Genomic DNA, 12,343 nt, shown 5'->3' on the forward strand with positions numbered 1-12,343 from the left:
TATTTACTAATAATATAGTTCAAGAAGTTGAAAACCCTAGTGTTGTTGAATAAGGTTTTAGTGTTTCCCCTGTGAAAGATGTTGTGAATGATCAAGGTGTTGAGGATGAAGATCATCCTGTAGGTTCTCACGATAGTAAGGATGTAGATGTTAGTGAGGAGACTGACTCGAATGATCATGTACCTCTGTCAGAACTATCTAGAAAGAAAACTACAAATGTCAAAAGTATTGATAATGGGTCTTCGGAGACATCTGATTTTGTGTTTGATCAAGATGAGCCTAAGGATGTGTCTGACTCTTTTGAAGACAGTATGTTGAAAACCTGTTCTGATCTCGAAAAGTCTTCTCCTAGTCGGGTTACTGGAGCATCTGTCAGAACTTGAGGGAGAAAACAGCTTCTTCTAGATCATCTCCTTTGAATGTATATTCTATTCCTTTAGATGGAGTATTATTTCATACTGAGCAAGAAGCCAACATGTGGAAATATGTGGTGCAAAGGAAGCTCATTGATGAAAAAGAACTCTCTAACTGGACTCAAGAATGCTTTGATCTTGTAAATTTGATTCTACAAGCCCAACTAGACAAAACAGTGTTGAATTTTGGTCTCTTTTATCCTCAATTAGTCTGAGATTTTATTGTTAATCTTTCTTCCAAATTTGACAATCCGAACAACCCTGACTTTTAGAAGGTGCATGTTCGTCACTATCCTTTTATCTTTAATGCTGATTTGATAAACAAGTATTTGAATAGAACGGTGAATGTGGAGGTTTTCTTAGAAACAACCCTCATCGAGGGAGTTGGCTTTTGAGTTGACTTGTGGGGCTCAGTTGTTCAGCCTAAGAAAGGCTAGTTGCCTACTATAATCTTTAGCTCCAAGTACGTCGTTCTCCACAAGGTTGGCATTTTCAACTAGTGCCCTTCTTCACATTAGTCTGGTCTATTTGTCTCCCTGCTACCTTATTGTTCTAGATGGTACTTCTTTTGATTTTGGCTCTTCTATTCTGAATCAAATCAAAGACATACTGGATCTCAGGCCTTAAAGCTTCCCATTTGTTATCCATAGTTGATTTTTGGGGTGTTGTTGGCACAAAAGTCGGATATTATTTATTTTGACGAGGCTGTTGATTCAACTCCAATGCTTATTTCTATTCATCCAAAACTATTAAAGAACTTTCATGTGCCTGATCTTGGAGCTCCCATTATAAATGCCTATGTTGATGATCTATGTAAGGGATTTAGTGAATCTTATTTCGGTAGTCGTGTCTTGCACAATTTGTTATCTGATCTCAAAGACATTGATGCTCCACTCCAAAAGCTTTAGGAGTGTAAAGACATCGAGCTTGGATTACTGACAATAATGCGTGTAGCTTTGGCCAAATCTGCTGAAGCGTCTTCTTCCCGTGCTTAATTTTTTAGCGATCGAAAGGGGGAGAAGTGTGGGGTTTTGTTTTTGTTGTTTATTTGGGAATGGCGATGGCGATTGTTTTTTGGTTACTGCTTGCCTGATTGATGGTTGGTGTTTGAAAAAAAACTACCATGACTTTGATGTTTTTTTGTTTTGTTTATATCTAAAGACTTTGTTTTTTTTCTGCTGAGTTTGCATCAGATTTGTTGATGTCACTACATTTGTTAAGACTTCCTTAATGACATTTAATCTTTATTGAATTTTTTGTTATTGTTGTTCCGTCCTTAAAAAATATAAACCAAAGAGGGAGTTTGTTGGAGGTTTGTTGATTGGCTTTAATTTTTTTCTAATATACCTAGTGGTTTATGCAATTGTCTCATATGTAGTCTTAACATCAGATTTTGACAGTAGAATATTTTCCTTTAAAATACTTTCTTAATCTGGAAATATCTGACAGATTGATGTAGTCCAATATTTTCCTTTATTGCGGCGCGATTTATTTTCTCCTACTTGAGAGATGTTTCCTTCTCTGAATTCATCTATAAAATGAGTGTCTTGACATGCTTCTCGATGAGCAGTTTCATTACGTCGATTTTTATTTTTTAGAGCAAGACGTTTTTAGTACTCCCATCGAATTGTTCTATATTATGTTCTTGCTCATTGCTCACTTTATTCTATTGTGCAAGTTATTCATCCGTCAATTGCAACACACTGAAGATTATCTTGTCTTAGGGGAAGCCTAAGCCTTAGCTACCAAAGAAGGAATTTAGTCTTAGGGGGAGCCTAAGACTCAGCTCAGAGAAAGGAGTTCTCTATCTTAAGGAGATCTTAGGATTCATTAGAGAAGGAAGTTCACTCTCTTGAAGGGAAGATATCACCTTGAGAAGAGTCTCATCACTAATAGCAAGCTTAGGGGGAGCCAAAGTACATTTGAGAGAGAGTCTTACATCTAAGGGGAGTTTAGGTGATTTGGGAGTGGAGCTCTACATGAGCCACTGTAGTAGTTGGTATATTACAAATAAGTACTACGTTATAGATTGCTTAACTTATTATTAGTGGATTATCTTTCCTAGGCACATAGCCCCCCAAATGTAGGTGGTTTATTACTGAACTGGGTTACTCTTATTATTTTTATTATTGTTAGAATACTCATGTTACAGTACTTGTTAATGCTTTCCATTTAATATCCAAATTTCGAGTGTTGAGTCATCCCAATACTTTTCAACCTTTAATTTTCATTTTTAAAATTAAATTATCAACCAAAGAATAGAGAAGAGATACAATTATTTTTAATTATAAGTGGGTGGGATTCTTCATCAAGAAAATATGTATTTCTGGATTCACACTTCATTTTGGAAAATTTTATTCTCTCTTGTAAAAGAAACCATCACTTAGACCAATTAAAAATAAAATAATTTGTATGTTATTTATTTTATAAAATGATGTTATTATTTCTATTAAATTGTGTGCATGAGTTGAAATTAAATTACTAAAACTGAAAAAGAGAAAATGGGAGATACAAATAATTTTTTTAGGCCAACTACCTTTTTAGTTCCCATGTTTTGATGAATAGGTACTTTTATTTTCTGAATTTGGCTTTTTAAAATAGGTGTATTTAATCTTGAGTTTTCAAAATGTAACTTTTTAGTCTCTAAATTTTTAAGAATAGGTTTAAAAGGTCATTGAACTATTTTTTATTTTTACTTTATATAATTGTACGAAATTTTAAATTACAAAAATATGTTTTAAGAATAATTTTAAAAAGAAAAGATAATCTTAAAAAAATTATTTTTAATTTACAATAATAATAACAAAAATTAATGTGAGGACTTTTTAAACATATTTTTAAAAACTCATGGACTACAAATATATATTTTGAAAACTTAGTGATCAAATGAATCTATTATAAAAAATTCGGGGACTAAAAATGTATGTTTTGAAAATTCAGGGACCAAAAACACATATTCTTCAAAATTCGAAGACTAAAAAGGTAATTTTCCTTATTTTTGTTATTGTGTTTGCTAGAAAACCCAAAAGTTTGTTTTAGAGAAAAGATAAAATAAAAATGTAAAATTAAATTAGTAATCCTAAAAAAATTCAAATTTGCTTTCCATAGAAAAGTAAAATTGAAGTAGGGAAATTCTTATAAATAGATAAATAAAAAAGTATTTACACTTTATAGGTGCTTACTTTTAGAATTTTTTACTCTAAAATGTAAATTTTTTTATATTTAAAAAGGCCCTAAAATGAAAAAATCAACCCAAAGAAAAAAAGTACAAACATAGTTGTTATTAATTATTAGTGGTGTAAGTGTACTTTATTTATTTTTTTCTTTTCTTCTTTCTCCTCCCTTGTCATGTCGGTACGTAAAGTATTAAAAAGACCCAAACCATATAAGATGAAAAGGGAAAAGGTAGTCAACATCAATATAATTCAACTGACATAGTGTTCGAATTATGAATCTTGATGTCAGAAATTTGATTCTCCCACCCCACATTTTTATTACAAACCTTTGTGAAAAAAAAAAAGGGGAGAAGAAGAAGCAAGCAAGCAAACGGTTCAAAAATTAAATTTTAGGGTATAATAAGTTTTTATTAAAAAATGATAGTCAAAATAAAGAGATAAAAGGGTTTCTTACAAGATGGATAGAACTATTTTCCCCTAATATTGCTTTTATATATAATATAGATATAGATTTAGTGATGAAATGTCATGCTAAAATTCGATTAAAAAATAAGATAAATATGAAAATGAATAGAATATCACGATCTGTTTTTAAAAATACAAAAACTAAGGTTCTGTTTGGTAATTATTTGATTCTTTTGTATTTATTTTTTAAAACTAAGTCTATAGACACTATTTGCACCTTCAAATTTCTTTTTTTATTATCTACTTTTTATCAATAGTTTAAAAAATCAAGCCAAAATTTGAAAAAAAAAAAAAATTAGCTTTTAAAAACTTATTTTTGAAGAATTTGGTTATGAATTCAATCATTGCACTAAAAAAAGATGCAAATCAAATGAAGAAAAAGTATGCTTAATTTTCAAAAACTAAAAGAAAAAAAAAAGTTACAAAATCCGTCCTAAAGTAGTATTTATTTCCTAAACTAATTATACCTTTTCATTTTGAAAATTGACAATGATGGTGTGCTATAGAGCTATTGTGCCTAACCTAACTTTCCCTTTCCGAAGCTACATTTTAATTCTATTTACACTCTAATTTAGAAGTCAATTACACGATGTTGAAAAAAAAAATGGGGAAAAAAGAAAAAAGAAAAAAAACCACGACTGGTACCGACCCTTAGTTTTCATACTAAAAGCATTCCTCTTAAATTAGGCCACCCACATATCGACCTATCACTTTCTATAAAAAAATTTATAAGGATAAAGTTTATATAATAATATTATCGACCTGAGCATAATTTAACTAACGTATAGTTTATCATATCGACTTTGAGGTAAAAATTTCAATTCATTTACCTCACATATTGAAAAAAGAATTAACCCAATATTTCTACGTGAAAAAGGTAGAATCATCATTCGAAGGTAGGGACGATATAAAATCAATAAACTTATCATGTATGTTGAAGAATGATTTTAGCAAAAATGATTTACTTTTAAGTGATTTATTAAAAATAATTTTTAATTTTTTTTAAAAGAATTTAGTTATAAATTATTTTAATATAAAATTATATTTTTTAAGGAAGCCTTAGATTATTATTGTTAAGTTATTATCGAAAGTGATTTTAGAATGAGAGAGAGAGAGCGGAAAAAGTTTAATGGAAATAAAAATTGAAGTAGAGAAATAAGTTGGTGAGATGAATATATAGAAGAAAATTTCAGGTAGATAACCTTTAAAAAAGAGAAAAAAAAAGTTGGCAAAATATGGATAAAAAAGTTTGAGATATATAAAAATTGTAGAGAGACTAACGAATATTTTAGAGATAAAAAAGTGAGTAGGATTTAGGCTCGATTTGAAAAATTATTGTAATTTTTAGAATAATTATTGTCAACTGTACATTTAAAAAATCAACTTTCTTACTAATATCGGGTAGATTTAAAATCTAAATTTTTTAAAAAATTGACAGGTAAGTAAATTTGTTGTGACTTCTATAATGACCAAATCATATGTTTTTTTTTTATTATTATTTATATCTTCATATGTTTATAATTTAATTATTTATAATAATAGTTTAAAGAACAAATTAAATATTTTTATTTATTTAAATTATATGATAAAAATAGAAAAAAATCATTGTTATATAAAATTGAAATGAACAAATGTTTTTCCAATTTAAGTATTTTATTATAAGTTTTTTTTTTAAATTACATTATTTAAATTTCAAGATATTTTTNTATATATATATAAAATTTAAAACAATTAGTTAGAGAATATAGTAGATTTTTAGGAAAGTTGTATTTAAACTTGGTATGCAGGTGATTTTGAATGGAAGAACAAACTGAAAAAGTGATTTTTTAAAAAGTAAGGAACAATCTAAAGAGGCTAAGAATTTTGTAAATTTGCCTTTGGGACCCAAACACGGCCTTAAAAAATATTGAAGTGAAAAAAAAAAAGAAGTTAAAATATATGATAAAAGCTTTAGGGAGAAAAAGATTGAGAGTGAGTATGAAAAAATAGGGATAAAATAATGATGGAGATAGAAAAAAAAAAAAAATAGAAGGAAAAAAGTTGGTGCTTATTTGGTAGATAAATTTAAAAATAGAGGGTTGTGATTCCTATATTGAAATATATGAATATTTATACTATTGTAATTAATTTATACTATTTTAATTAATTCATAAATGTATTTTATGTTAAAAAATGTGTATAATTATTATTTCACGATATTCACAATGTACGCACATAATTTAATTTAACAAAATTTATTAAATTTATTTTTAATCTTTTTAATAAAACTTTACATTTAAATTTATTTAGAATTACTTACCTAACATTATTGCGAAACATCACTATTTTAAAATCGAAGTGATTTTGATTTTCAATATGATCAAAGTTCATCTCCAAATCACTTTGATCCTATCATAATTTAAGTGCATGTTTGACAATTATGATTGAAGCAGTGATTTTAGAGAAAAAAAAAAAGGAGTATTATTGATTTTGTAGAATTAGTTTTCATATAATCATGTTAATTTTCATTCCAAACATTTAAAAGTTTGGTTTCAAAAGCAATTATGGAATTATAAAATTACTAAATATTTGCATTATCAATTGCATACATGAGGCAAATTGAAAAAAAAAAAAAATTATACGTGCTCTCAAAAATCGAACATACGATGTAGGATTTTAATTAAAAAAATTTATACACGCTCTCTTAGAATCGAATATACGATATGAAGTGTGATGAACATGTTAGTTAGAGATGTATCAACCTAGTTGAGATATCTCGATGCATCTACTAATCTCTAGCCTCCATCTTTCATATCTTATAAAAATAAAAAAAAATGTAACCTTCCAAATATAAGTGTCGAGTGCTTCATGTTTAATTACCCCACTATAATGACGTTCCAAAAATAAGTAAGATAACTCTGTTCTACGTCCTATAAATTAAATGGCTATCCTGAGGCTAGTAGTAATACCAACATTGTCAACATTAACCAAACAACATTCAACTTATTTGCTTCATTGTTGGTTTTCCATTATTTCGTCTGTGCATATTTTGACCTAAATTTTGATTGTAATGGCAACCAAAAGCAAGATCTTGATTGTTGGAGGGACTGGCTATGTGGGTAAGTTTATGGTAGAGGCAAGTGCCAAAGCTGGCCATCCAACTTATGTTCTTGTTCGAGATTCTACTCTCTCAAACCATTCCAAGTCTCATATCATCAACAATTTCAAGAGCTTGGGAGTCTATTTTATCTCTGTAAGTTTGTTTTATCTTCTTGTTTTCTTTTCAGAGCAACGGACTTTTCCATATTTTTATAATACTACATAACGTAGAGCATCATCTCAAAACAAATTTATAATATAAGAAGTAACTCATCAATATTATAAAAATTATTGTGAGGTCCCATCATCTTTTTAGTGGGGGATAATCAATACATCCAAGATGATTTCTTTTGCGGTTCATCATTCTTTGCTCGATTTTTTTTTTTTTTTTTAACAACATGTGGAGAGCGAGGGAGAGGAATTGGACCTTTGACCACGAGGACGATAGTACAAGTTTTGTGTTAGTTGAGCTAACCTAAAAATGTTGAATGTCTTAATAATGTTTTCCTTGAGCAAAGTACAACTAAGCCCTCGAGCTTACTCTTATCTAGGTCAACTTATTTTAGAACGACGTCATGTGTAGAGATAACTCGACGGAACTCGAGATTTTAGGCGAAATTTCTTTTGTGGGTCTTTATATTTTTACATGGTTGAAGCACAAAAGCAAAATAGTAATAAGATAGAAAATTTATGCTAGGGGTAAAAAAAAAAACTTAAAATAAAAGATATTAACTTTTATTGAAGAATATTTTATGTAAATATTAAGATATACCAGAGGTAAAAATGAGGCACACCGATTTTATGCAACAAAATCTAAATCAAATTTCTTTCTATTAAAAATAAATAACAACTTAAAAAAACAAAATAATAATCATTTAGTCATAGAAAAATGGAACATATGACTTCGAGATTGATAGTACAAGCCTTATGTTAGTCTAACTAATTTAAGTTGTATGTTGTCTTTTGTATATTCATGATCCTTTTTCTATTCTAATTTGAGTATATTATTTTCAACTTGATAATATTCTCCTCAAACAAAGTACAATTGTGCTAAGGGCTCGTTTCATTCTATAATGACGTGGTAACAAGAGAAAAGAAATTGCTTTCAGCTTCAGGAGTTTCCTGCTTCTAAACCTACTATTTCACCTTCTGTTTCCCTTTTGACTGTTGGATCTTTCAATGCACCGTTATANCACCTTCTGTTTCCCTTTTGACTGTTGGATCTTTCAATGCACCGTTATATCCTTTCTCGTCCTGATACCCGAGTGAGGGACTCCTGTGACGACTGGGGGGCCCGAACGTTCCTTTATACACTGGGAGTTTTTTAAGGGACTCTGACTTATTATTTGCACTGGGATCATCAATCGCCATAATGATCAGATCAAGCCAAAGTCAGGCCAACCTACGTCTTTTCCTCACCGTCAACTTATTTTAGTAGTGTGTTGTATAAATCACTGGACCGAACTCGAGGTTTTAGGAAAAATTTCTTTTTTGGCCCTTTAGATTGTTATAAGGGGCAACTTGAGAATGGATGAAAGTGAGATTTGAAACTATCAACATAAAGTGAATGTTATATCCTCTACTTAGATACCGTCATAATCTTCTTTCCTATGTATGTTGTTTTCTATTTTTATTTTTAACGCCTCTATTTTGTAATACAATTTCTAAAAATAAATTTTTAACTTTTTTTTTTTTTTTTTTTTTTTCCCGTTAAATTACAAATATAATCATCGAACATTGACTTTTACGTTTTTTTGTTTCATAAACTTTAACTACATTTATAGTTTTTTTTTGTTTTTTTTAAATTAATCGATCTAATAATCATAAAATTGAAAGTTTAGATCTTGTTAGTAACCCTTTGATTTTTGGTTTTTTGTTTTTAAAAGTTAAACATATAAACATTACCCACCTCCAAATTTATTCCTTTGTCATCTAGTTTTCACCAATGACTTAAAAAACTAAGTCAAATTTTGAAAAATAAAAAAAGTTACTTTTAAAAATTTGTGTTTATTTTTAGAAATTGATTTTATATCTAAATATAACCAACCATCTATTTTAACGATTTTGAAATTTTTAATGACACAAAAATCAAATTTTAAGGACTAAGCTTATAATTTCTTTAATTTCTTATTTTTTTAGAGTTGTATTTCTACACTTATGCAAGAAATAAACTCGATGATCTTAATTTTTATGCAGGGCGATCTCCATGATCATGAGAGTTTAGTTAAAGCAATAAAAGATGTGGAGGTGGTGATATCTACGGTAGGTCATAATCAATTAGCTGACCAATATACACTCATCTCAGCCATCAAAGAAGTTGGCCATGTTAAGGTTTTACTTATTTTCTATATCTTTTTAGTCTTTGTTTATTTATGGTTAATTAATAACTACTAATCGTGCCTTCATAGTTTAGGTTGAACTATAATTTAGTTCCTAGAGTTCAAATCCAAGAATTTTTATATAGTTTGATATAAACCTCTAAAATTAAGTTATTGTTGATGTAAAAATGATGTCATATGTGTATATATATATATATACACGAAAGATTTCAAATGATGAGTTTTAGAGTAAATAAAAAAAGAATAGTTGCAAATATAACAATCAGATGAAAAGTATTGGTAGATATAACATAATGTAAAAAAATTATAAATATGGCGAAATTTAGATAGTCTATTCGTGATAAATCATATTGTTGGTAGGAATCTATCATTGATAAACCATATCGCTAGTAAGAGTCTATCGATGATAGAAGTCTATCGATGATAGAAGTCTATCGCTAATAGACTTTGCTATATTTGCAAATTTTTTAAAGTATATTACCATGCCAATCCTAAAGATTTCTTCATTGTCTTTAATTGTTTTTGATGGTCTAGAGATTCTTGCCATCAGAATTTGGGAATGATGTGGATCGTGTGCGTAGTGTTGAGCCAGCAAAATCAGCCTATGCTGCAAAGGCTCAAATTCGTCGAGCTTTGGAGGCTTCAGGAATTCCCTATACCATCGTTTCTTCTAATTTCTTTGCTGATTGGTTCCTTTCAAGTTTGGTTCAGCCTCAACCTCCTACTCCACCAATCCCACCAAGAGATAATGTTGTTATCATTGGAGATGGAAATCCCAAAGGTAAAATAATAATCCACAAAAGTTATTTCATGCATTTTTTTATACTATTATTTGGATGTTAGATATTTATTTAGGTAAGAATACCTTGAATTTGTTAGCTAGTATTCCAAATGACAAAGTACGAGATGTATAAACTCTTTAATATTAATAATAAAATTGTTCTCACTCTCTTTGTTTGTAGACATAATGACACACTGTTTGTGAACCACGTAAATCTTTGTATCATCAATCTTTATTGTTTATATTTATTTCTCGTTTTTTTATTTGTTGCTTTTTATTTTTTGTTATAACAATTTATATTATATTTTATGACCATAAATCTCTTCTTATTTCTTTTAATGTAGCAATGATTTTTTTTTTTTTATTTATTTATGTGGTATTAGTGAGAGGTTGAACCTCACTTCAAACATTCCTTTAACCTCATCAATTCGTCGATATTTGAACCTTTGAACTATTAGTCAGAAAAATTGATATTGGGATCATTGGGATCTGGGATATTTTGAAATAAAGTTTAATTATTTCACTATATTTCAAATATTTTTATCTGTTTTTCAATTTACAGAGTGTCCAAGTGGGTCCTCTAGAACCTATTTTATTTCAATATAACCATTTTAGATTTTGGTTTCTAGGTTTTGAAAGTTAATATTATAGATATTATTTTCACCTATAAATTTTTAAGTTTTGTTATGTGATTTTTACCCATATTTTCAACAACCATACAAAATTTTGAAAACTAATTTTTTTTTTTTTTTTTTTAAAGAATTTGACTAGAAAACTAAATGTGAGGATGTCAAAATCATAATACAGAAATGGGAAGGAAAACAAACAAACATATCAACAACATAAAACTGAAAACAAAATCGTATTCAAACGAGACCTTAATTTTTGGTTTTCGGCTTCCGGTTTTTGTATTATTTATTTTAAACCTATTTCTTTCTTATAATTTCTAGCAATATCAACAAGGAAGAGACATTGCACCTACACAATTAGAGCTGTGGATGACCCAAGAACTTTAAACAAAATCCTCTATGTTAGACCTCCTAAAAATATTTACTCTTTCAATGATCTTGTCACTCTTTGGGAAAATAAAATTGGCAAAACCCTCCACAATTACTATGTTCCAGAGGATCAAGTGCTCAAGAACATTTCGGTTAGTTTTTTCTTTTAAAATAAATATTGGCAAAATCTCGCCTGTGTATAATAATATTAATATTGCTAATGCAACTTCTATAGTGTTCTTCACTGGTTCTCACCTTTTCTGAATGTCTATTGTGTACTTAGAAAATAATTAACCTATTAACACTTGGAACATTCTGCCTTTTGTTGCTATAGATGTTTTGCTCCTGATCATTTTGCCCAGCCAAGAGTGCGTAGTGAAGAATCAATTTTGTTTAAAATTAAGAAGCATGGTGGAGTCGTCTTGAAAAAGCCTTACAACAACTTGCCCATTGGAATGGAAGACACAGATCCATGCTTCTGAAGTTACCATTCTAGACTAATATATTATTGAATGTCTCTTAGCTCTGATATCTGGCGTAAATGGTTCTCGTTTTTACTTGCTAACAACTATCAAGGAAAATGGTTACATAAAAATATAATTTTGGTTGAAATGTTATGTTTGTATAGTTCAAGTAATATGTTGCCCATTTGATTAATTTTTTGTTTTATAATTATAGTTATCTACATCTTATTACTCATTAATGAAAGGGTTCAAATCATAATGATGCATAAATCTATAATTGATTGGCCACAAGCAACTTGCATGCACACGAGAGCCCAGTCCATATACTTGGCATCCCAACCATCACCGCGTCCCTTTTATCGTCATAGACACCCCACACCCCATGCAATCCTACCTTTTTGAAGCAATGTGTTCTTAAGGCTTGAATTATCCAATTCATTCATACAACACATATATCGTATACTCAAAGCAATCACACCTTCCTAACCTATTTAAAGTTTGAGAATAGTTCGAGGGCATTGCCTACTCCCTATGCCTCTAATCATTGGCTTTACGCCGATAGAAACTCGCCTTGCCGGCTTTCTATGCTATCTTGATGGTCTATACTACTATTGGTATATAGTAGTGGA

At 29.3% G+C, this 12,343-nt stretch overlaps 1 protein-coding gene across 1 annotated transcript in view; it reads left to right on the forward strand.

Moving 5' to 3' along the window:
• The first annotated feature begins 7,031 nt into the window (after positions 1–7,031).
• Positions 7,032–12,343, forward strand: part of LOC120078386 (phenylcoumaran benzylic ether reductase Pyrc5-like) — an 8,821-nt gene continuing 3,509 nt past the window's right edge. The window contains exons 1-4 of the mRNA XM_039032652.1: positions 7,032–7,286; positions 9,329–9,463; positions 10,006–10,252; positions 11,203–11,406. Coding sequence (XP_038888580.1) covers positions 7,104–7,286; positions 9,329–9,463; positions 10,006–10,252; positions 11,203–11,406 — 769 coding nt within the window. The 5' untranslated portion in view covers positions 7,032–7,103. The remainder of the gene's footprint in view (positions 7,287–9,328; positions 9,464–10,005; positions 10,253–11,202; positions 11,407–12,343) is intronic.

This window comes from Benincasa hispida, chromosome 5 (genome assembly GCF_009727055.1).
Source record: "Benincasa hispida cultivar B227 chromosome 5, ASM972705v1, whole genome shotgun sequence".
Lineage (NCBI taxonomy): Eukaryota > Viridiplantae > Streptophyta > Magnoliopsida > Cucurbitales > Cucurbitaceae > Benincasa > Benincasa hispida.